This window comes from Pelecanus crispus, chromosome 3 (assembly GCF_030463565.1).
Source record: "Pelecanus crispus isolate bPelCri1 chromosome 3, bPelCri1.pri, whole genome shotgun sequence".
NCBI classification, from domain to species: Eukaryota; Metazoa; Chordata; class Aves; order Pelecaniformes; family Pelecanidae; genus Pelecanus; species Pelecanus crispus.
The window spans coordinates 102143265-102170539 of record NC_134645.1 but is presented as its reverse complement, the minus strand read 5'-3'; the positions used below and the strand labels follow the sequence as shown (position 1 = coordinate 102170539).

The 27275-nt window shown below is 39.5% G+C and overlaps 1 protein-coding gene across 1 annotated transcript in view; it reads right to left on the bottom strand.

Annotated features, from left to right (window-relative positions):
• Positions 1-27275, bottom strand: part of LOC104027713 (protein eyes shut homolog) — a 961671-nt gene that overhangs the window by 302724 nt on the left and 631672 nt on the right. Inside the window, exons 32-33 of the mRNA XM_075707654.1 lie at positions 2617-2807; positions 766-857 (exon numbers count right to left, since the gene is read on the bottom strand). Coding sequence (XP_075563769.1) covers positions 766-857; positions 2617-2807 — 283 coding nt within the window. The remainder of the gene's footprint in view (positions 1-765; positions 858-2616; positions 2808-27275) is intronic.

Below are 27275 nucleotides of genomic sequence, written 5' to 3'. Positions count from 1 at the left end.
AGTTTTATTACAAGGCCTGCTGCACATTGGTTTTCTGCACATCTATTTCCAGACAACTCCACGTGCTTTTTCCCCTTTGATTTCCTGTAAGATATCCAAATGTGATTGCTTTGATCAGCCTCCTTGTGGATTCTTATAATAGTGAGTATTTATGTTATTCTAAAATATACATTTGCCTTTCCCATTACATTGCCATGACAGGAAACAAACATAATCTTGGAAACAAAGAACATGGAAAACCTACTACCTACCTTATTTTCCTTTTGTTTTATCCTCCTTCAGTTACAAGTATTGCTACTTTTATAGAAGTAATATATCCTATTATAAGTTGCAAGTCAGTGACAGCAACAAAAGTCATAGTGCTGCTTCTGCCTATCTATCTGTTTTCCAAGATTTTTCTATTAGTTTATATTCTCTCATTGGAAATTCAGCTGTTTCCTGCACTAAGTAGCTTGGACCTACTGCACAATATCTTCCCTGCCTGAATATTTATCTTTGCTGTGGTACATGATTTCAATGAGAATAAACTTATTTCCATTGAGCACTTCAGTGATGTGATGAGCACTGCCCAACTGTACTATAGTTTTAAACATTCTTTACAAGGATGTGCTGTAGTCCACACTGCCATAACATGATTTTACTGCACACGTTCAGGTGTTGCTCACAGCTAATGAGATATATTATCATTGGAATTTATTAACTATCCAACCTAGATGATCTTTGAAGCAATTATAAACACAGACAACAGTAAAATATAAAACTTACCTAATTTGCACTTTATACCAGTGTCCATCATCCACTTTAGCAGTAGTAGTGATGTTTTTGACTTCTGCTGCTTCACCACATAAAAACTGGTACTACAGAGTGGGAAAAATGCTTTTATTACATAATTTCTAATAATTAAACAGTTACAAGCTTAGAAACTTGAATTTTAAAATAACAAATAGTTTCATAAAAACCTGAAGAAGGTCACGTGTATCAAGTAAAACTGATGTTTCATTAAAGATCTGGATCAGGAAATCTATATACAAGCACAAATATATGCTTCCTAGTGGGCATGAAAAAGCTTTAATCTTTTTGTATTGTACAATCAGATATTATGGGCCTGATTTGCAAAGAAGTTGACCATCTGCAACACAGCTGAAATTAACACTGGCCACGGGTGAATTTTACTTACCATTTTATGGCCTCCTTACACTTCCAAACACGTAATGTAGCATGCAGGCTTGAGCATTTTGGAACACTATTTAATTTCCTATACTAATGTGAACAAGCACTTGATTTCATGGTTTGTCTACTTGTAATTGTAGCTTGATTGTGAGCTTAGAACCATTTGTTCATTGGGCTTTAAATCTACATTTAATTGACCGGCTTTGTGAATGATTAAGTGAATTCAATTAGTTTTAACATGGCACACTGGGATCTCTGAATATTTTTTTGTCAATTAAAGTACTTTCATATTTTATGGTGCTTATGATATGTTAGAAAAATATTTTTCTGCATCATTACTTTACCATGAATACAAGTAAGATGGACTTAAAGCCATCAACATTTTCTAAACCTTGGATAACTTCCTGCCCCTGACTAATCTCATTTGTTCTGGATAAAGATAGCCACAATATAATAAAACACAGTAAATCACAATATAACAAAATAAAGTAAAAGGTTATTTTCTTTTTTTCTCTGTTTATCTGCAATTTCTATATCTTCTTAGTATGATCATGCTTTTTAAATATGAAGGCAAATGTAACTCAAATTTGCTATTCCTAACAGTCATTTCACAATCCTTGCAGAAGAATATAATTACAGCCAAACTTTTGGAAATTTTTAACAGGAAAATGAAAGATCCATTATGAGAAAAGTAACTGCTCTTTTACTATCTTTTTATACCCTCTTTAGTATCTGCCCATCTCTTCATAAAGCTCAAGCTTTATCTCTTCCTCAGAAAAGAAGGAATAATATGCCAAAGGTAAAGATATACTGGGATACACACTTTAATCCTTAATGTTTATAAACAAATGTATTCTTATTTAGTTTGTCTATGAAAGCCAAGCAAATTTTTGGGAGATTCTGGGGATCCTGTGGAATTGTGAATTAACATGATAGATCAAGTAAAAGGTTTCTTTCTACTCAGAGCTACGTGGTAACAAAGACACACTTTATTCCCTTACACAGTAAATTTTCCTATGACTATTCACTCATTTCCACAGCCTACCTTATAACAATTTTAATGAACTTGCACATGAGGACGTTCAGTAGGTTTAGGCTTCGTATATAAAAGAATACCTTAATTCATACCAGTTGTAAAGACATAATCTACATTCTTTATTTTTGTCTTCTAATGTGTACTTTTTATATGAGACATTCCAATTATAATCACTATTCAATTTTCCTCAAGCACCACCTCTTGTGAGACATATTAATCATATTAGCCATGAGTTTGCCTTAACAGATAGCAAGTTTGACAACTATTTTACTTAAAATACTAAAGAATCGCAAGACTCTCTGTATCTCTACCTACTGTCTTCTACAGTAGGAAACAGAAAAAATACTAAAATTTTTACAGATCCTAACTCTTACTTATTTCTCCTTCAGTGGGAGATTTTGATGCCTCACCTGTAAGGTGCCGTTATTGATGAAAAGCTGCATTAAAAAATGTCCTATTGTTTCTGGGCTCTGTTCAATATACAGGAGGAGTCCATGAGGATTATAGGTCTTAAATTCCAAGTGGATGAAGTTTTGCATGTTCAAATGCAAGCCTTGAAATTCCAGGTAAGAATCACTGTAATAGCGAGCATAACTAAAATCTGTAAATAGAATTTTGAGAGATATAAGGATACAAAGACATTTCTCTTCTTCACCCAGTACTTTCTTATTCTGCTAATGGTAGCAAAGATACAGGATACTCTTTTGCATCTGTCAAGGAGAGAGACATGAATCTGAAACTTTATGTTAGTTTTCTTCTGTCAAAGACTAATGCTGACAAATTAGAAAACTAGATATAAACATTTAATCAAATTATATTAAGCAGACAACTAAGATCAATGCCTGAAAGAAAGGGCTATGAAGATGATAGCACTTGGAACATATCTAGCACCTTTGGCTCCCCATAAGGGAAGAACAGTTTCTTCAAAATTAGGCATTCATATAGTTTTTGATGTAAGAATGAATGAGTTTGAAGAGTTTGAAGTCTTTGCAGAAACAACACAGTATGGGAAGAGAGGAAGCCATTCCACAACCTAATTACAAAATTAATCTTAATCAAATATATGAACTATTTCTGTCTAAAACAAACAATGGGATGTTGCTAGGGTAAAAGCTAAAAATTTCCCTTCTGACTACATCTAGCTTGTCTCTTTGATTTCACTAGACCCTTCAACCTCCAGCACACTGTGCCATACCTGGCAAGGGCAGATGCAGTTCTTACTTAAATGGAAAAAATACATGAATATATGGTTGCAAGCTCATCAGATGACAGAGGAGTACACTTAAAAGGGGCTTATTTTTCTTTTTTTCCTCTCCTCTCCTCTCCTCTCCTCTCCTCTCCTCTCCTCTCCTCTCCTCTCCTCTCCTCTCCTCTCCTCTCCTCTCCTCTCCTCTCCTCTCCTCTCCTCTCCTCTCTCTCTTTCCTTCCTTCACTCCCATTCTTTTCTTTTCCTTTCTTTCTTTCCTTCTTTCTTTCTTCCTTCCTTCCTTTTTTCTTTTCTTTCTTTCTTTTCTCAATTTCTTAATTTATCTTTCTTTTTCTTTCTGTTTTTCTTTTCCTTCTTTCAGTTCTTTGTTTCTCTTTCCCTCCCTTCCTTCCTCCCTTCATCCCCTTCCCTTCCCTTCCCTTCCCTTCCCTTCCCTTCCCTTCCCTTCCCTTCCCTTCCCTTCCCTTCCCTTCCCTTCCTCCTTCTTTTCTTTCCCTCTTCATCCTCTCTCTCATATGTTGTGTTTTGACAAGAAAAGAGTACTCAACATGCATATAGGTACCCATTCATGCACAAATGCATAGACTCATGTACTTCTTAGTTTTTTTACTTACCAATATTTCAACTGAGCCTCAGATCAGTACATTTATCTGCTCATAAGGAATTAAAAATGTGTGAGCTCTTCCACACATGAAACGAGCCATTTAGTTGTTTCATTTTTGGACAGCTATGGTATTTTGAGTTTTGCACAAGAAGAAATATGCTTTAGTCTCACTTGAAGAATCACCTAGCGTACAATTATTTGCCTGATCAACTTTATGAGACTGATAAAAATTTGAAGTAGTACTAAAAACTCACCCATCTTGTTAAAAAAGTCAGTGCAACAATGTGAGCCTAGATACAATGCATAAGACATAATAAGTGGATAATTCCATTTTTCTTGGCTCAAGTTTCAATTAATCATCTATACATGATTCTAAGTATCTTTGCAAGTCACAAATTCTGTTTCTATTTTGCAACATAGGCAAAATTTTAATCTATTCTGACACCAACTCTGACTGTAAATACATTACTATATATGCTTAATTCTGAATGTCAATGATAAATTAAATGATAAATTAATGATAAATTAAAAACTGTTAATGCTGCTCTCCTGTATATCACTGTATCTTGCTGAAGTTTATCCTTCCATGACTTTTCAGAAACCTATTTACAAAATCAGAGCCACTGTGGTCAAATCCCAAACAAAGCTCTTCTTAACAAATTCTCAGGAAGAGGTGAAAAGAGAAACAGCAACAAATCAGTAATATAGGTACACATACAACACACAGTAAAACAAATGAAAAATTTCAAGCAATGCCAGTCAATGACCAGTGATGCAAAAAAAATTACCTTATAATTTTTAATGTATTTAATCTTTAAAAACTCTGGTTTGAAATATAAGCCTGTATGCGTAAATTCCAGAAAACTAAAAAAAAAAAACAAAAACCCAACAAAATTGCAAGAAAACCTCTTCCTTTTTACAAACAGGACAATTTCTCTAAGAAAGGGCAGACACAGCTTTAGAGGATTACCTCCAATCCCTAACCCTTGTTTGTTTTCCTTCCTGAGCTCGCCACTGAGCACTAAATCTTTCCCTCATTCCATTTGAGCTGAACTTCCCCTGCACATGGTTTTGCTTCTCCCATGGAACCACTCAGTTATCCCCACACTCCTGAGATACTAATACCTAACCACCTGTTTTTCTTGACTCCACTTAGGAGATCAGCTTGGCTGAAGGACAGCAAAGCTGCATGGAACATCACTTTCCTGCAGTCCTGATTCCTTCTGTACCTTCTCAGGTTTTTGGAGGTTTTGTGGGGTTTTTTCATTGTTCAGCACATAATTAAGTAGACATGTGAGAATGGCTCAAAATTATGTCAGTTCTTTGGTGCTTTGCTAGCACAAGGCATCTGAACACCTAGGAATCTCCCTACAAGAGAGTAAAATCTGTGAGTAGAAAAAAAAGGCGTGTGAGGGAACAAAGCAGTTTACTTACTTACAATTTCTGAAATTATAATCTAACTCTGGTAACTGAGGCCAGACTGGATTATCTACTAAATTTCAAGAAAGACCAAACAAGCAAAAGTTAGTGATGTCTGCCTTTAGCTTTCTATGTATAACTGTAGTAAGTACACAGGGCACTGCAGACAAAAGATTGTGCTTTATTCTCACTGACATCCACCTCTTTTTATCTTCCTATGGCCACAAATTGTGCTACCTCGCAAGACAATACACTCCATTATTCCATGGATGTGGGGCCAATTTGGCTTCTAATGGGAAATATATTCATGCTGCTAACCAGAACGCTTTTTAAAGGAATCAGGTCAGTAGTAAAACTGCTGCAATTGCTTTATGCCCGTAAAAATGGAAAGAGTTAATGAGAGAAAGCACTGAAGAATATTTAGCAGGCTCCAGGTTTTTGTGAAATGCCTAAAAATGTGCTAGTTGAATCACAAATGGCTATACACCTTCCCACAATAGCTATTAACATAACCCACTGCTGTGGTTTTACCTATAAAGATGCTCACATTGTTTGTAACAGTACACAACCTCTTTTTATAGAACATAGCTTTGCTTATAATCCTTCTACTCCACTTACATGCAGCTTTTTCATTTGACCTCTAGAGCTGGCTTCCTAGATTGCTATTTGTCCTAAACCAGAGTGCTCATCACCCAAGCCTTTAGAAAATGAAAAATAAAAAAAAATGAAGCTGTATTTTATCTTTTACTCTGAATGTGTAACACTTGCTTTCCTAAGAAACAGGAAAGCCCTTTGGCCTCTAAAATCCTTTCATCTGTAGCTCGTTCCCCTGTGTACATACAGCTCTCCGCATTTTTCTGTTTACATGAATTCACATTAATGTCAGAATGTTAAAAGGTTTGAGACCTAGCCGTAATGGTAAGCATATACGCAGGCAGGTCTGCAGCCCAGCCAACTGGAAAGCTTCATTAACTCTTGCCAGTACCTACTGGGTTTCCTCCATTCCAATGAGCTTCAGCTGCATCAGCTTCAGAACAGAGGCCTTCAAATTTAAAACTTGCCAAGAGGTAGACAACTGTAAGTCTTGTTTTTTAAAAGCAGGTACAGATAATCAAAAGTTTTAATATGCTCATGAGCATATGCTCCTGTGGACCATGGAGCTTCTGTCTCTGGGTATTTCTATGTCTAATGCATACTCTGCAGTTTGTATGGATTGAGGCACAGAGGGGATTCTAATAAATGTTTTCCTTTTTTCTACTGCTCTTCTTTTTTGTTATGGTACACCTTAGGGTAAAACACTCCTGTTCAAGCTATCATTTTTTCCTCTTTCATTGACACATCTTTTATATCATTTACTATTCCTTTAATTAGCAATACCTTACAACATTCAAAGAAAAGGCATCATTGCCTGTGGGAAGGACTCTCTCATGAAAAATATGAACTATTAATTTGCTATTTGGAAATTTCATTTATTTTTGATAAAGAAAGAACAGGTCTCTTACAACAGTATTTAACTATGATCATAAGAAAGTTACGTTTGTTTAAGAATGGGAACACCAAGTGACAAAAAGTTTTAGAAAAGTGAAATTAAAAGGTCAGAGCAAGGACGGTTTCACTGGGCTGGCCACAGCCCCCTCCAGCCCAACAGCTGACTTCCAATGGCAGCCCACAGCCCAAGCTTATGCAAACAGCATGCAAGGAGCAACGCTTCTCCTGGGACAGCCTGTTAGCTTCCACCATAAAGAGTGCCATGGCTTCCTCAGCCAGGGGGGGTGTGTGGCTCACCACACTGGGCATCCACCCACGCTTACCACCTCCCGTGAGTCCGGCTGGCAGGCAGGTCAAAGACATAAGTGGTGGCCCGGTGTCCTGCCCCACCAATGGCCACACCAACAGCTGCCCCACGCACCACGGCCCCCTCTCAGCCCCTCACTGCTGCTGGTGGCTGGGTCTCTCAGCCTGCTCTGGTGGCGACACTGTGTCGTCAGGTAAGGGGGGCAGCAGGGAGAAAGAGGCAGCCATGCACCATCAGGGTAAACAAGGGTTTTGCAGATATGTACAGAGGGAAGCTAAGCCACACGAAGCAAGGGAGCAGGCACAGCTGGAGGCTATGGTCCCACAGGTAGTGGCAGGGGGATGTCAAGACAGGGGAGGCTAGAAACTCGTGACCTCTGGCGGCAGGACAGCTCCTGATTGACCTGCAACTGCTGAGGGGACCACTGAGGGCAAACAAGATACTTCAGGAGACCCCTCAGAGCCAGCTCAGCCCGCAACTTGTGTCTGTGGAAGCAGGCAAAGGCTAGTGAGACCATTACTGAAGACTCCCTTCTGCAGGGTATGGAGGCATCAGTCTGCCAGTCTGACCTAATGCCTCCACAGGCTTGCTGCCTGGTAGGGCCAGGATCCAGGATTTTGCACAGGGACCTACAAGGCTTGCCCAGCCCACACACAGTTAACCCTTACTACTCTTCCACGTGAGCACCAACAATGCTGCCGGGGTAACCCGAAGCATCAGTAGTGACTGCAGAACTCTGGGAGTGAGGGAGGAAGGCATGGGTGGGCTAAGTCCCACCAGCGAGGGTTAAAGTCCCGACCAGCAGCCAACTCATCCAGCAAAACACCTGGCTGTCCTGCTGACACATCTAACCAAGGTGGAGCACGAGTGGTTTTTCTTGTTAACGTAATGAGGAGGACTTTAGACTAGGCATGCTGGGGGACAGTTACCATAGCCTGAAGAGAAGTGAGGGAGGAGCAGATGTGTCTGGGTGACAGCATGATGAGAAGCTCTTGCAAGTAAGATGAATTTAACTCAGTATGTGCTGGTATAAGATGGACAAGCTCATCAACCATTGACAGCTGAAGAAAAGAACAGCACAAGCACTGCAAAGGAGTACAGATGGAAAGTCAGTTAAAACATCATTATATTCAGTTAACCTTCCCCACCATTTCATTTTCCTATGAGTATTCATACACAGCATCCTTTTAAATTACAAGAACACCTATAGAAAGTTGAAGTTTAACAAATATTTTTGTGAACATATTCTCGGGGAGATTAGCACTGGCAACAATTCTTCAATGACCTTGAAACTAATAATTTCATTTTAATTAATAGATAAGTCTTCATTCCTCCAATTAGGATGGCACAAAGCAAATTCAGCCACGATACTTTGCTGTGAAACTCTGTCTCTGGGCTTATTTCTTTACTTTCTGAGGAACATAGGAAATACATAGACATAAAGTACATTTTATGTACTTATGGGGTGATTGCTTGCAGGATCGGGAGCGCAGGTAGTGTTTTCCTCAATCCCATCAATGGCAGCTAGCAGTGCTGAAAGGAATGGGAAAACTCACCTGATTAACAGGTGGCTCAGAGGCTGGTGCCATCGGTGGAACTTTGGGTTTTTCGATCATGGGGAGGTTTACACGGCACCGGGCCTGCTGGCGGCTGACAGTGATCGGCTGTCTCCAAAGGGGAAAAGGATTCTTGCCCATGAGTTGGCGGGACTCATTGAGAGGGCTTTAAACTAGGTTTGAAGGGGGGAAGGGGATATAAATGGGCCCACTAGTGAGGAGCCCAGGGGCAGCATGGCAACATTGGGGGCGAAATCGATAGCCCGGCTCAAGTGCATCTACACTAATGCACACAGCATGGGCAACGAACAGGAGGAGCTGGAAGCCCTTGTGCAGCAGGATGGCTATGACATAGTCACCATCACAGAAACGTGGTGGGATGACTCTCATGACTGGAGTGCTGCACTGGATGGCTATAAGCTCTTCAGAAGGAATAGGCAAGGAAGGAGAGGCGAGGGGGTGGCTCTGTATGTTAGGAAGTGTATTGACTGTATAGAGCTCGACAGGGGTGATGACAAGGTAGAATGCTTATGGGTAAGGATGAGGGGGAAGGCCAGCAAGGCAGATGTACTGTTGGGAGTCTGCTATAGACCACCCAACCAGGATGTAGAGGTAGATGAGGCATTCTATAAGCAGCTGGCAAAAGTCTCACAATCGCTAGCCCTTGTTCTCATGCGGGACTTCAACTTGCCGGACATCTGCTGGAAATACAACACAGCAGAGAGGCAGCAGTCTCGGAAGTTCCTAGAGCATGTGGAGGATAACTTTCTGACACAGCTGGTAAGCAAGCCTACCAGGGGAGGTGCCTCGCTTGACCTGCTGTTTGCTAACAGAGAAGGGCTTGTGGGAAATGTCGAGGTCGGAGGCCGTCTCGGGCTTAGCGACCACAATATGATAAAGTTCTCAATTCTGGGTGATGCCAAGCGGAGGGGCAGCAAAACTGTTACTATGGACTTCTGGAGGGCAGACTTTGGCCTCTTCAGGACCCTGGTTGGGAAAGTCCCTTGGGAGGCAGTCCTGAAAGGCAAAGGGGTCCAGGAAGGCTGGGCCTTCTTCAAGAAGGTGGTCATAAGGGTGCAGGAGAGGGCTGTCCCCGTGTGCCGTAAGACCAACCGGCGGGGAAAACGACTGGCCTGGCTGAATAGGGAGCTTTTGCGGGGACTCAGGGAAAAAAGGAGAGTCTACTGCCTTTGGAAGAAGGGGCGGGCAACTCAGGAGGAGTACAGGGATCTTGTTAGGTCCTGCAGGAAGGAAATTAGAAAAGCAAAAGCCCAGCTAGAACTCAATCTGGCCAATGCTGTAAAAGACAATAAAAAATGCTTTTATAAGTACATCAGCAATAAAAGGAGTGCCAAGGAGGATCTCCATCCTTTGCTGGATGTGGGGGGGAACATTGTCACTGAGGACAAGGAAAAGGCTGAGGTACTTAACACCTTCTTTGCCTCTGTGTTTAACAGCCAGACCGGTCATCCCTAGGGTACTCAAGCCCCTGAGCTAGAGGATAGGGATGGGGACCAGAATGGAGCCCTCATAGTCCAGGAGGAAGCAGTTAATGACCTGCTATGCCACCTGGATGCTCACAAGTCTATGGGGCCAGATGGGATCCACCCGACAGTACGGAGGGAGCTGGCAGAGGAGCTCGCCAAGACACTTTCCATCATCTATCAGCAGTCCTGGTTAACAGGGGAGGTCCCTGATGACTGGAGGCTTGCCAATGGGATGCCCATGTACAAGAAGGGCCGGAAGGAGGACCCGGGGAACTACAGGCCTGTCAGCCTGACCTCAGTGCCGGGGAAGATTATGGAGAGGTTCATCTTGAGTGAACTCAACAGGCAAGTGCAGATCAACCAGGGGATCAGGACGAGCCAGCATGGGTTCATGAAAGGCAGGTCCTGCTTGACCAACCTGATCTCCTTTTATGACCTGGTGACCCGCCTGGTGGATGAACGAAAGGCTGTGGATGTCATTTACCTGGACTTTAGCAAAGCTTTTGACACCGTCTCCCATAATATTCTCCTTGGGAAGCTGGCAGCTCATGGCTTGGACAGGCATACTCTTCGCTGGGTAAAGAACAGGTTGGGTGGCCATGCCCAGAGAGTAGTGGTAAATGGAGTTAAGTGCAGCTGGCAGCCGGTCACAAGCGGTGTCCCCCAGGGCTCTGTTTTGGGGCCAGCCTTGTTTAATATTTTTATCGATGATCTGGATGAGGGGATTGAGTGCACCTTCAGTAAGTTTGCAGATGACACCAAACTGGGTGGGAGTGTCGATCTGCTGGAGGGTAGGATGGCCCTGCAGAGTGATCTGGACAGACTGGATCGATGGGCCGAGGCCAGCTGTATGAGGTTTAACAAGGCCAAGTGTCGGGTCCTGCACTTCGGTCACAACAACCCCATGCAACGCTACAGGCTTGGGGAAGAGTGGCTGGAAAGCTGCCTGGCCGAAAAGCAACTGGGGGTGGTGGTTGACAGCCGGCTGAACATGAGCCAGCAGTGTGCCCAGGTGGCCAAGAAGGCCAACAGCATCCTGGCTTGTATCAGGAATAGTGTGGCCAGCAGGAGCAGGGAGCTGATTGTGCCCCTGTACTCAGCGCTGGTGAGGCTGCACCTGCAATACTGTGTCCAGTTTTGGGCCCCTCAATACAAGAAAGACATTGAGGTGCTGGAGCGTGTTCAGAGAATTGCAACAAGGCTGGTGAAGGGTCTAGAGAACAGGCCTTATGAGGAGCGGCTGAGGGAACTGGGGTTGTTTAGCCTGGAGAAGAGGAGGCTGAGGGGAGACCTTATCGCTCTCTACAACTACCTGAAAGGAGGTAGTAGTGAGGTGGGTGTTGGTCTCTTCTCCCAAGTAGTTAGCGATAGGACGAGAGGAAATGGGCTCAAGCTGCGCCAGGGGAGGTTTAGGTTGGAAATTAGGAAAAAATTCTTTATGGAAAGGGTGGTCAAGAATTGGAACAGGCTGCCCAGAGAGGTGGTGGAGTCACCATCCCTGGAAGTGTTCAAAAAATGGGTAGACGTGGCACTTTGGGACATGGTTTAGTCTAGTCTACCCTTGATTGGTTTAGTGTGGACTTGGTAGTGTAGGTTAATGGTTGGACTGGATGATCTTAAACGTCTTTTCCAACCTAAACGATTCTATGATTCTATGATTCTATTAGTATTACTTTTATCTTGAAGTTGACTATTGCAAAAAAAGAAGGGAGATTTTTACAACCAGTCTTTCTTAGTGGTAAAACTCCTCAGTGGGAGTTCCATTTCTAGCTGTAATTTATGTCTTTAATAAAATACTACCATTCTGCACCCTGGAGATTTTCAAACAATGACTCAAACTACTGTCAATTATAGTTAAATATTTTGTCAGAACTACAGTGTATCTAACCTTTGCACTTAATACCAATAAATCATTTCAAGCACTAAACGGCTTGCACTTCCTTCATTCACTATTTTTACTGTACAATTGTGTTTGTACCTATAGTGGAAATTCAGTTTTTCCAGGTACACATTACCTTCTCCATACTACCAATAGGTTTGCATGGTGCTAATGATGTGATCTGACTGCATTTCAACCACTGCTGAAGGTTCCCACATGCAAAAAACCTTCACATGAGGAAAAACAATTGCCATGACAGAGCAAGGGTCCAGCATTATGTTCATGCTTGTGGTGGTGCATCCCCCCTGCCACCTTTTCCCTCTTTGACCGCTTAATGACCTCAGGAATTCCTGCCAGACCATGGCCTTTGAGTAGTGTGTTAGTCAATTAGGCTACCCTTAATTGTACCAGAAACTCCTACATGGTGGATGCGGACAGTGGCACTGTCCTTATCAGAAACTCTGTGTTATGGCTGAGGTGGGGAGCGAGAACAATCAGTTATCCCCTGACAGCCTTGAAACATAATTGAGTGGAATTCCATCGTTACCGGAATTCCAGTAATTACCGACCCAGATTGTGGCTTGGATGGAAATTTACTGATGACTAAAGCCAATCATCTCACAATCCTATAAAACGGCAGTCCTAAGTGAGACTCTTTGAGCTCTCCTGGACTGCAGCAGGCTGCAACCAGGATCTGCCTCTGAGTGGAACACATCTCAGAGCTAGCAACTCTTAAAATTTGCAAAAATCGGAGGTCCATTGCCAAAGACCAACAATGGAGCCTGGGCTGAAACCCTTCACTCCTTGAGGCTCAACCCTTGCCCGTTGAGAAATGCCAAGACATTTGACCTGAATATTTCACTGAACTCGAGGGGAATTTTTAACAGGTGTACCTTTTCATATATATGTACATAAATATATATATATATTCATGTATGTGAGTATGCATGTGTAAATCAGTTTAAGTAGTCTGTAGATATATGATGTAATTATAAAGTGAGTCTTCTACTGCTTCTAGATATATACATATATATTATCCCTATTTACATAAACAGTTGACCAAGTCTGAGACTAAGATTGGACCTAGCCGCACCTAGACTCCACTCTGAAAAGGAATTTAGAAAACAAGGGGGTCTATTCTGAACCTCGTGACTCAACAGGAGGGTCCTCCTTATCCCCTGCATCCATAATCTCTCTGTGAACCGTTCTAACTTGAGTGTAACTTAATTTTCCTTTGTGCACTTCTTCCATGTAGTAACAGAGTGAATTTGCCATCTTTGAATCTTTAACTAAGTCACTGTTTTGATTAATTTTGTATAATCACTTTGTTAATCTACTGATGATTCAGTGCTATTAAAATATCACAATCAAATCCTGTGATTTGCCACAAGTAAATTCTAAACTGCTACTAAATCAAGCTGTGTGAAGTCACTCATTCATGACAAATTAACATAGTCAACCAGATTCACAAATCCACGTTCGTGACAATGCTGAAGATAAGAAGCCTTCAGGGGAGGTTTGAGGAGTACTTAACAGCAGCCTTTCAGTACCTACAAGGAGGTTAGTGAGACAGTCAGGCTCTTTGTAGACAGGAAAGATGAGAGGATACGAGAAAATAATCTTAAACAGGTAACTTTCCACAGTAGAAACATGCTTGCTGTCCTAACTATAAAGAATTTATGCCTCCCCAGTTTTGTGAACTCTGACAGAACAGAAAAGCAGAGTGAATGGATAGTATTAGTCATATAATGCCTTTTTTTTTACCTCTTTTACAGCCCTCTTTCTCAGGTGGCCTATGCACGTAGCAGTGTTTTTTCTTTACTCTCAATATGCTGAAAGTACCTCAGCTTTCAATTTCTTTACATTTCTATGTTTTGTCTCCAAAACTTGCATTTCTTTGAGGGTTCACATTTAATGAGTCTCTTCCGCATTCTAAAATAAGGTCAATCATTCCAGTGAGTCCTGGAGGACAGCCACAGCAAAATAATCCGTAACATTTATTCTTTATTCCCTTAAATACAATAACCTACTTCATATTTGTAATGAGTATTTAAAAGGTTTTACTTTATTTTCAAATGAGTCTCATGTTCTTCCGTATGTTTTATTTAGTCTTTTCAGCTGAAACACCTTAAAGGCAGAGCAGAACAATGATCTTCAACTATTATTTCAGTTTCCAGATGCAATGCTATTTCACTGTGATATGCCTCACCTTTGGTTCCACAATAACGTACCCGCAGTTACAGTGAACCTATGTTTTATGCTGTCAAAGAAGGCTGTGCTGCGTGACTAGCAGAGAATTATAGTTATTTTTTTCTCCCAAAGTTGAAATGTTCTCTAATGTGGCGTGCTAGACAACAATAAAATGTGGTTAACATCCAGAACCACTGCCAGTGCAGCCCACAAGCGGCTTTCAAGCAAAGAAAAACAATGGTTATGAGCAAACCCTCTTTACTGTTCCTTTGTCATGCTTACGCAGAGCTACAGATTTGAGAAGACTGCAAAATTCCTCTGAAAGGAAAACATGCCTGGTTTAGAGCTCCTGTAATTCACAATGTCTATACTTCTAGCCCAAACATACACATACACACATGCATAAACACATACATAGAATTCAGCTGCCTTAAAGGGATGGAAATTTAGACCCTAAAACCCAGGAAGCTCCTTCCCTTTTCCTGCAATTACTGTATATCTTTCCTTTCCTTACAAATGCATCAGTCATGCCTGTTGATTCGTGTTTTGATTCTTAACTCCTTCATGTTCAAAAGTCAGTCTGCAATGGTGTTGGGGGTGAGATCTGCACTTACTCTCCTTGCTCACTCCATAAAGGGCACAATTGGCTGCACCTTCTATTAATTTTCAGTTCTCCCCTCCATTCTGTTCAAGAGTTATAAAACACAGATGGAAACAACAACAAAAAAAATCTATACATACAAGATTTTCTTACACAAAACATTTTTCAAGTTATTTTTCAGAAAAGATATATATGCACAAGCAGCACAGATCTTTAGAAAGCAGAGAGGTATAAAGAAGCCAAGACCTCAATAGAGATTGAAATTCAGAGATTTCTAATCATACAAGTAGCAACATTCTGTAATATAGACTTATTTTATGGGAATTGGAAGCAAAATCCCTTTTATAAAATGTAAATAATTTATTTGTTTATTATTTACAGTATTTGTATACTGGGGGAAAAATGGACATGAAACTTGTTTATATCCAAGAATAACAGTAGATTATATTCACAGCAATAATTTCCATTTTCTATATATTGAGAGAGAGAGAAAGATATATAGGTAATACATATAAAATTTATATATATATATAAAAAATACATATACCACACACTTTTTTAAATCTCTTGGGAAGGAGGAAAATAGTTTCTTTTAAACTATTCTAAATTTTTTACTTAAAAGAAAATTCACTGAACATCAGCAAACAGCTCTATTTTTGTCCCTTTTCTGTGACTTAGATGGGCCAAAAAAAGATGTCCTGGAGAGCTCCTGATGGAGAGGAAGGACTAGAATGTTGGACTGTGCCCAGCAATGTGGACTATGCCTCACACTGGCATATGGCATGTGTCAGTAAAACATTTGTGCTCCAACAATCTTTCAAAAGTATAACTTAAACAAGACCATTTCAAACTAAATGGAAATTAGACGTACCTTTTTTTCCCCAGGTGTAACAGTTTGGAGAGCTCTAACACCTGTACCTTTATTCATGAATGCAGAGAATTCCTGAATTACTTTGAAATTATTTTAGGATGACAGATACTTGATTGTAATGCCTAAAGTGAAGCTCCCAATTTCTGCTGATTTCCATTCTGATTTTCATTGATGCCTGCATTCTGACAGCCAAACTGATGACTATTTACAGATGCTCAGGTCAGCACTTTCAATCAAAAATCTTTCCAGAATCCTTGTGCAGATAAACTGTGGCTATGCTCTACCTTGCCAGGTAAAATCTCTGAGGCATTTATTCTGTTAGGTTCTAATACTAAAATTACTCAAAATGTCTACAGATGAAGAGGAGCATGACAATCCTGGAAGTTTCAAGCATTTCTGCTTTAATTTGGTATTCTACTCACTCATTCTTTGAAAAAGTATTTTTCTGTCTACAAATAAACACCCACAATTCATTTTCTAGGAAAGAATAGTTCACACATGCAGCAACAGCAGTGAATGCTATATGCTTATGTATATATTGGAGTGGAATAGCAGATATTGTCTGATTTTTTCGTAAAAGTACACATGAAACAGTAAATAAATTAGTTGATTACTATATACTTAAAAATAGTAATTTCCCTACATCTTTTCACACATATATTGACTGCAAAGAACTGAGAACATGGTAAATCTTGGCCCCTCCTTGAACTGAAGGAAAAGGGGGCAGAGTCTTCTAGCAGTAACCCACTTAAATTATATAAGGGACCTGGAATTTAACGAGTGCAGGAAATTGTGTTATTATTATCATTAAAGTATAAATAGTTCTTAAAATGGGATTCTGTTTCATGCTGAAGTGTGATTTTAGCATCAAAACAACTGCATGACTAGATCTATTAATTACAATATTAGCTTAGTGAGATGAACTGAGACTGCTGTCTGCCAGTCACACGAGAGATTTTTCAACATGTGGGCTAGCTCAACAACATACAGATAATGGAGAGAGATGCTAAGTTTGACTGCAATCAGCAGGTGAGCAGAAGATATTTTCTCACTGAAGGTATAAAAACGTGTATATACAAAATCAGGAAAAACTCAGCTGTGTGTGGTTTTGTTTCAGCTAAAGCCTGTGTTGTTCCTTTCCTTTTTAAATGTACCTTAAGGGACAAAGAGAGGATCAAGTATTATTACAGCAGAACTCAGGAGCAGCTCTTACCTTGGGGATAATTTGGCCTGCTCTCAGCAGAACTTCACAAGCCTTGCTCAGATCTTTCCCTTCTGCTGCCCTGTCTACAAAGGGCTGGCACCTGGCACACAGCCAGCACCAAGCCCAGTGCCACTGCTCGCATGTTGAACATGCCTACGGCTAGAAAGCACTAGAGCCACCACTGGGAGAGAAGCAGACGTATCCATTAGAAACCAAGCTTCTTCACTTCCACTTATAAACCAATTTAGTATTTTGAGTCTCTTACAACTAGACTTTGAACAAACAGAAAACACCTCATTTTGACATCTCATCAACTATTTTAAAGGTTACAACCAATATCAATGGTCACACCATGAAGTGTGCATAATATGGCTTTAAAATGTCCTCCATAGTATTGTAGGTTACTCCAGAAGGCAGTTATCTCCCCATTATTCAGAATAAATAATATAGATGGGAATAACACGATAACCAAAATCTTGCAATGCAATGCAAGAACTGTACACTGAAAGCACAAGGTTTTAAGTCTATAATACGAGAAAAATTAGGTCAGTAATCATCCTTGCCCCTCTGCCCCCCAATACCAAATGAATCAAGCAAGATTATTTTCTGACTAGAAAACAACAAAAAAAACAATTGTGAAATCCAGAACAAAACAGTATTTCTATCTGGCCAAACCAGCTAGTAGAAGTGATGGATATTTTAAATTTGTTTCATAGTGTTTTGCTTTTTCTAATGCAGTCAAAAAAATCACCATGAAGAAGGTGCATGGACTATCCGACTATGGGTGTTGCTTGAAAGTGGCACTTAAAATAATATTGTGTATTCTGTGCATTTAGTTGAGGATGCATGTACAGTATCTACTGTAGCAGAAGGAAAATGGAACTCTCTGTGAATAAATTGTTCTTGTTACAGATCCAGATCTTCACAGATCCAACATTTTGATTCAGCAATTCAGCTTGAATTTGCTTAGCGCTACGCTGTTATGGGGGAAGTGATATTCAGGTGATTTGCTGACAAGTATTCTCAGGAGTGTGCTTCTTCCTGTTGAAGGTTATTGGAGAAATTGTCATGGAGTCATCCTGAAAACCATCTCTCCTCAGTCACTGACGAAATACTGTGGCAAGATGGCATTGTAAGGCTTGCACAGTAGGTATGTTTGTTCCTCATAATTTATAGTAATTACTTTTACCTATTAATGGCATACACCTCACTAAATTGACAGCTAAGCTTTATCTGTTCTGTATTTATAAGTAAGTATGTTGTATTTACTGCAGCTGCAACTTTGCATAAGCCCATATTTGCCCAATGAGTTGCAGTTAAATTGGCCAGATGCATATCTCTACCTTCAGTATGCCGTGTTTTGGTCATGGCTATACGTGACAGCTCTCAGAGTGATGCCAAAGGTGTTACTGGGCAGGCATGTCAGCTGCAGAATCTGTCTTTATCTTGGACATATGGAACCTGGAAACAGTCCCAGCTGAAGCTGCACCTTCAGACATGGATAGCAGTCACCGCAGTGCCCTATCAAGCCTTCTTTTACAAATAGGGATGATGCTATTGATCCTAACAGTGAAGCCATGGTGCTCTGAAATAATACTTCATTCACCTCTTCTGGTGAAGTTGTGACTCCTTCAACTAATATCCTACATATAGAACTGTGTTCAGTCTGTCTGTATCTCTCTGTTTTCCTTTACCTCAAAGTACTTCACAGTGCAAATATGTGGCTGTCTTATGAAAGAAATACTAAAGCACTCAATTAAGAGCATGGTGAGCCTTATTTCTACTTCCTTCATCTTATGTCAAGTGTTAGTAGCCTGTCTTGTATGCTGGTATGCATTTTATTCCCACTTAACTCATGAGTTCTAATGAAGACCCACATGCATGCAAAGCATCAACAAAAAAACACTCAGTGAATGTTAAAAACTCTCATCATTCACAGTATTAACTTCCTCAATGATGTCCAGTAAAGGAGACATAAGATAGATGCATACAACATACCATTTTCTGTTTCACTTTCTGTGTCACAGTGGTCTAGGGTCTGCTAATGTGAACAAGTACTACGGAAACAAATGTTGCCATGAATATTTAAGAATCTAAATAAGGAATGAATCATTAATAACACAGCAGACCAATGTTACACCACATAAAACTCAGTGAATGTTTTGAAGGTCACACAAAAGAAACTGATTAAAAACAGGATCAGGAAATTTACTAGGTATCATTTATGACACATAACCTATTACAGAAAAACAAACTCAAAACCTAAAATAGATGGTTCATAAATTTTATATATATATATATAAGATAATATATAGTCCCAGCTGCTTCCCCTCCTGTTTTGTATGTCATCTGGTCACTTGCAACATATAAATGTAAAATTCTTATTTGATAGCGTTTAAATATGGAAACTGGCAGCTCAAAGGATGGGGAAGATTCAGAATGATAGTGCTGCTTAGGTAATTCATTTCAATATATACATTTGAAGTAATTTCTATGCTGAAAAATTTAAGTTTACATTTGGAGTTCTAGTATAAGCACTGTAAAATAATTTCCCTTGTGCAGAAGAACTTACAGTGCAAAAGAAGCCATACAAATTTTCTGTAGCAAAGATTTTGCATGAATCGTGAAGATAAGGTTAAAGTGTGCAGATGCACGACATCTCCCAGAATGTGTATGGAATTTGTCTGTGGTAATGAGAAATGAGAAACTTCTTGTTGCTTCAGAATAAATACATGTGTTTGTATTGTGCCTGACTGTAGTGTCTTTAGTTTAAATGCAGATTGGACTCTGAAGAAATTAGACTGTGGTTGGGATAGAGGCTTTCTAAACAAGGAGTTGTGGAAAGTTTCCCACTTTTGATCACGATATCGAGTTAAACAGAAAGCTAACTGCAAACCTAACTGAGCGAACATGGCTGAAAAATAAATGGCTTTAAAAATACTAGCTAGTTAGCAATCAGGGCTGCAAAACAAATAACAGTTGCCCATACACCTTTATTTGTGAAGGAAAAAAATAAAAGCAAATAGGTAAAGATGTCTGCTATCAAGATGGCACAGACAATTAAGGTGTCAAGAATAAGAATTTGTGCTTCTGAAGAAACCATGCGAAATACATAATATTTGACTATGTTACAAAGGCATGTATTTATATATTAAGTTTTCCCAAAAGATCTCAAAAATTAATATGACAATAACAAAAGCTAGAAACATTGATCAAATTTAGAATAGATCCAAAGACATGTGTGGAGCAAAGAAGATGGTGGTAGAAGATAATAGTGCCCCCGCCCCCAATGTATGTCAGTTGAGAAACTAGGAATATATTGTGATTCAGATAAGAGCAACAATGAGGAAAAGACAGGAAAGAATCCCAGCTAGTAAAAGAGAGAGAGTAGAGTGGAGAAACCAGGAATGAGAAGTAATGGCAGCAAAGTCACTAATGCAAGCTGAGAGGAAGGTAAGTGTTAAGAGCTTCAATCTAAAGAGGAATACGGATGGCATTTCTGAAACTATGAAAATGAAAAGGCAGGATTATCTGTGATCAGAACTCAGGTAGAAGCTTATGCAAAGTGGTTATACTATCTGGCAATCTGCAACAGCAGGAGAATTAACGTAGTATGTAGAGGTCCTTGCCAGCTTTATGCTCATGTTTGTACAGAAGTAAGGTGAGGCAAGTAGGGCTGGATTTGGATTTCATGTCACAAACACAAAACAGCAATAGCTCTTCTTGCATTGATGGCATTGTGTTGACGCTTCCACAACTATGAGGAAACCAAAGACAGCTCTAGAAATTCTAGGAGATAAATGAGAGGCCTAGTATTTAAAAGGATCTTTCTCTGCAAAGGGATCTGAAGTTATCTGCCTGGTACTATTGTTCAAATGGATGCCTTCAAATACCTTATTCAGATTTAATTCAGAATTGTCATAAAGTGATGGCCAGAATAGAAAATGCCATACTAAGTTTTGTATTTAATTCCACTTGGTCTGGAATTACTTACCACCTCCCTAACCCTTTAAGTGCAACAGTTACATCTTAGAATCAAGAAAGAATTAGGAAGATGATGAGTAAAAACAGTATCTGTGATATCTTGTGATACTGTTTATCTCTAAGGTAAAAATGAAAAGAAACCTCAATTCTTTTTGGCAGGGAATAACACTACTTTTAGGTCAGTATAAGGAAACAAAAAAATCTTGGTTACATATGTCAGTTCTTACCATAAGCAAAATGTCTCCTTTATATCAAGTGAACTACATTCACACATTAGATGTCTACAGTCATACTTACTTTTGTGATGTACACTGTTCATCTCTGCTGAATATTCTACCAAGAGGATGCCATTTCAAGTTCTCTGCTATTTTTTCTCTTACATATTTCATTATAAAACAAAATTAACTTAAAATATGCAAAAGCACCTGTTTCTCTGTCTGGATTTTGCACCCACTTTTGCCAGATGTACAGCAGTACTCTTTGCTGATGTCCATATTAATCAGAGTCATTCTCTTGCTCTGTTCTAGTACAGGGGTCTAGAGGACAGAAATCACTGCACAACTTCATGAGCTGATACAGAAATCATGCCAGTGTTATGCATTTTTTAGCTATACAAATGATTGCACTTCCTGTGTCACAGTAACCATGAGTACTGAGGAGTTACTGTAGATAGAGACAATGCTCTGACAATTGCTATTTGGCAATTCTTACGAGGCAAATTTACTGAGCTTCTCCACAACTTTAAGAAAATAATCTATTTCTTTTCCTAGTTTGTCAACAAATTCCCTAAGGGTATGAAAGTTTATTCCACTCAAAAAATGTTGCTAGAGCACTAAATGCCAAAGAGAGGGGAAAAAAAAAAAGAAAATATACAGTTATTTATGTTTGAGGCACATTCTGAAGGACAGCATGGGTTCAGAATTAGTGTAAATTAAAAGGATCACTTGGTCAATGGCTGGGTTATCTAATTTATCCATACAAAAGCTGGAAAGCAGCTCTATATTGCATTGTCCTCCTGTTCAGTCAACGGAGAGGAATGCCCAGTGGGAAGTTCACCCCATCCCAAGACAACTTTCTAAAAGAACAGAAGGAAAACTCTGCAAAGGCTTCTTTTTCCACTACTGAAAGATCCTAAATCACTATCTTATATTAGTCAGTTGGAGAATTACTAATGTCTATATGGAAAGTGTCTTGCCCAAGAACACAGCAGGAGTTTTTGTTTGGTTTTATAAATCTCTGTGCATCCAAGCAGCAGGGCCACGAGAACTGTAGTCTGCTTTAGGAAGAGCCCCTTACTGTTGTGAGTTTGAATGGACCAGATGTCTCTCATTTCAGGTCACATATTTCCTAATATGCCTATCCCCTTTTAAGGTAAAAATTGGATATCAATAAGCTGGTTACAGAAGAAGCAGTGTTTCAACTTTGTATTTATTCCTGAGTAACCTCTACATAATTTTATGACTATGATTATTTATATTGCTGAAATTATATTAAGTAGGAGTAAACCCAGTGTATTTTCTACATCTTGTGCATACCACTAATATTTAAAAACAGTTTGTATATTTATCTTCTAATAAAAAAACCCTTTGTAAAGAGGGTGAATGTAAAACACCATCTTACCTGCTTCTGATATCTCCAATCTCCACAAAATGTAGACAATCAAGACAGAAAAAATTGAGGAATTCGAGGAAGGACTGAGGTACAAAATTATAATTTGTATAGGAGCTGGAAATACTCTCATTTCATACCCAAGACTATGCAGAATTCTTAGTTGTTGTTGTTGTTCTGTTATTCAATTTTCTGCCCAATCTGGCAATATACCAAGCACTTCCATCTAAATGTACTTGTTAACTCTCACAGAAATCTAAAATTCCCCCCTGGTAAGCCCGGTGTTTACCTGTCCTATATAAAATACTGTTTAAGAAAAACAATGTTGTCCCCAATGCCTCTGAGTAAAGATTACTCAGGAAAATCTAACTGCAAATACTGACTTATGCTTAAATACCACACAGCAGCAGTCACTGAGGAATTCTTGACAAACACTGGATTCTGTTTTGACCAAAACAAAGAGAAAAAAAAATCCGCAAAAATAAATTACTATTTGGGAGCTAGAGCACATTGTCAGCAGATATAGATAAGGATGGAAAAAACCTTATTTGCACCAAATAAAATTTGAAAAAAAAAGCTTTCATTATAATCTTGGGTACAATAAAGTTTCATTTATCCAACTTTGTTTAAAATTCTCTCCAAAATGCTAGTCTGATTTATTAGAAATGTTAGGCATGAAATGCAAGCAATTTGAAACAAGTCTTTCCAGATATAAAAAATATAAAACCAAAGAATAGCTGCCTGCTATAGATAGATATGATTTTCACCAGAAACATTCATATGAAAATCACTTGGTTAAAGAGAAACACTATAGGATTTAAGATTTATTGTTTTCAATTTTTAATACGCCAAAAGTAAGAAAATAGTTGCAATGCATTTCATAACAACAGGAGCACATGCTGTGCATGCTTTGGGGGGAACAGTCATTACTGAAAACCAGAAAGAGCTTGGAATACAAAAGTTTTGTCCTGAAAACTGACATTAGCTCAGCACATAGAGATTTACAGTGTAATCTATAGTATGGCAGTATACAATGCTTGTATCACTTATGATGGTCTTTCCAGCATTAGAGAAGTATTGAAAGCACTGATTACAACTGTTGTTGATGCCATTCACTGTGTCTTCTTTAATTGGTTTGTAAAAGTCCTATGCTTCTTTTTCTGCATGGGATGGGAAATTTTTAGTCAATTTGGTTAAGGTAAATAAAATTTCAGGCTAGCAAATAATGACTATGCTTAACATCCCTAAGTGAATTTCTTTCTATCTAATATTATAAATAAATGTTGGGGAAGTACTAAAAAAACAGAAAAGAGGAAGACCATCCCACAGTTAAGGACCTATAAAAGATCTAGCCAGTGTCTTTCACTGCCCACCCCCAAATTATTATTTCTCAACCGAACACATTTAAATGATTTGATGCTAATTGATCCAAAACATCTGAAATTCATCTTGTCTTTCAAATGTTCAAATTCAAGGTTTTACATGAAAGTAAAATCCCAACATTACCAATTGTTAGTATTTAAAAACTACATTCTCAAGAATAAGAAAACTTTGTGGCTTATGTTTTCATCAGCTTCATTATGAAGCTTTTCCTTCTGTATAGGTACAAGTTTTATCAACTTGTTAAGGACAGAACCAAAAATGGCCTGATGTTTAAAATTTGGTTGTTGTAAAGGTCTAGTGAGGATCAGCTTCTTACTGTACAGGAAATGAGTTGAAACAGCATTAAACTAATCAGCACATTGAGCTTTGTGCGCAGCTTTAAGTTCTAAGGACTTAAAACCAGCTCCCTTATTTAAAGTACAAAGCAGGCTTCTCCATCCATAAGGAGCACAGTGCTAAGCCCTCTGAAGGAATGAGCAGCATTTTCTTCTCTTACATGGACAGTAGGCATGTTTAATAGATGACAACTATTCACACATACACACACATTACAACCAAGGAAGAGATATATATTACAAAACCCCTCTGCCTGAAGAGGTTTAACCTACAGCTCTCATCTTCCTTAGGAGTGTTATGGATCATATTAATGTCTTAATGCCATTCTGCAGAACTGAACGCAAAATCCACTGGGACAGAGACAAAGAGGGAGATGTTCACGACTTTCACTAGCTGTAGCTTAGTGAACAAGGCTGTTACCTGGTTAGAAACCTCAGAGGACTTCTGTATTGTAACAGGACTTTGACTGCATGAATTCAAGTGTACCATCTTTTAACACCAAGAAATTTTAATGTGTTATAAGAATGCAGCATTTTTGGATGGGGGCTGAGAAAACATTTGTAAGAATAAAGGAGATTTATTTGCAAACGAAGTCTGGGAAAGACTATGCCAATATGGTGTTTTGTATCAGTTGCATTATGCCTAGAAAAGCAAGAAGAAAAAAGATAACATAGCTTTAATGGGTTAAACCTCTTATTTAGTCTGAAAAATGTATAATCAGATATAGTGGTCTTGAAATAATCAAAACCGATGCAAAAATAGCTATCTAAAAATTCAGTTTGCTAAATAATGAGCATTCTGCTTTTGTTGTTTTTACATAATTCAGGGAATTACTGATTGAGCACCATCTTCATTAGAGTGATCACAACCAAATCCCCATACTGTGGCTTTCTGCCCCCTTAAAATGAGATCAAGAACTAAGCAGTACTTGGGAAATTAAGCATTTTTGAACAATAATCCAAAACCTGTATATGAAGCAGGAACCTATCTAATGCTAGATAATAGAAACCAGGGAAGACAGTGGCCGGGACTCTGACCCCTCCTCAGCTGCCAGGTGTCTGATTAAAGATCACATGCAGATCCATCCGCCTGGAAGCTGAAGGCCAGAATTTTCTGCTGTGCGTTGACATGTACAATTGCACTTTCAAAGAACTAAACGGGGATCATTACTTTTCTTTACAGCAGTGCCACAGAGGTGATGGTAGTGCCACAGTTCATCTTTTATGCTACAAAGAAATTATTATACTGTTCAGCCAGTGGGAGACTCGGGTTCATTTTTTTCTCTGCCTAGGACTCAATATCTGTATTTTCTATGTATTAGCAAATGTCCTAGCTACTAGATAGAAAGCTAGCCCAGAGGGCATTTTGTCCCTCAGTGTGGCAAAATTCATGAAAAACGTAAGTGAGGAGGAAAGTATAGATTTTGTAGCCTTAGATGAGGGCACTTATCTGAGAGCAGGGAGACACAGGATGATTCGGATTTGCTTTATGGAGGAAGGAGAGAGAAGAACTTCTATAACGTGATTTATCTGAATAATTTTAGATGCATTCCTTGAGATGAATCACACCCTAAAAACATCTATTTCTCTGCATAAAGGCAGTCTAGTGTCAGACTCCGAATCCTGCCATAGGCAAAAGACAAAACACCATTTATATGGCACCAAGAAATCACTGTTTTAAAGGTCTCATAGCGCATACTATCTAATTAATACAGAAATGCTTCATTAATTAATATAGTTAAAATAGTTATACAGTAAAGTCTTCCTAGTATCTATCCCTTTTCTTAGCTGTTATGTTCATCCCTCCTGTTGTCCTGCTGGGTCCTAACATTGACTCTTCGGTCTCCGTCAAGAGTGACGGGGGTGGAGGGTTGTAGGGGGGTCACAGTGAGCTGTCAGCATCCTCAGGTCTTCAGCAGAAAAAGTGTCACATTTTTTTTTTCCTCAGGCTTGGGGTCTGCTTTGGGTTCTTTTTACAAGTTTCCCTGTCACAGCCCATCTCCTTCTCCTGGGCTGCCAGCTGCAGCCTGGCAGTGGTCCCCAGCCCCTGGGCAGTCACTGTCAGGGGTGTGCGTGTCACCCCTCCGCAGCGGGGCCACCCCCAGAGCTGGAGCTGGAGCAGGGGAGGCAGCAGTCGCTGGCCCTGGTGCAGGGGTTAAACCAGCGACACCCAGCTCAGGCTGAGCCCCTGCACTGCTGGGTCAGCACACAGCCGGGCCTCCCCCTGCTAAGGGCAGACATCGTATTTCCTGAGCTGCACTAGTTACCTAGCTCCCATATGGATATCATCATAAATCTCCCAGGTTAGGCACGATGAAGTCTATTTTTAGTGTCTGAAGTCTTGCTGAGGACAAACTATGGACTACTAATGAACAAGTGTAAGACAAACAGTATCTATTGCAAATTAAGTCAGACAGACTGACTTTTCTGATGTGATTAAAAGTTCCCTTATATGTCCTTGAAAACAGGGCAGAAAAAGAAAACGAGCAGGATGGGGCAATGTTGGCACTGAAATTGCTAGTTGGCAAAAACAACCATACACCTGCAAGGTTCTGAGAAGTATCTATTCACTCATGTGCAGAGGTAAGAGAAGTTCAATTAATTGAATTAATTTTACCTTCGTCTTCCCTCACAGTTCCCCCAAATTCCCTAATCTCTCTAAGAAGGAAGCTTCAAATTCAAGGAATGTGAGATGACTCCAAATTCAATGAACTTAAAAATTAAATACTATGGTTTTCCAGATAAAACAAAGAAGTAACTTGTGCTACTGCTTCTGTGGGCAGTGAATTAAAGAATGCAATACCCAATGTTCCTCAAGAACAGCAGCATGCCCTTAAACAGCTGAGTCAAGGCGGCTGTGAACTGAGCCTTTTTCCTGACCTGGCACTCTACCATCAGCATAGATACAGCCTTTCCTGTAAGGTGAACTATTTCAGAGTTTTGGAG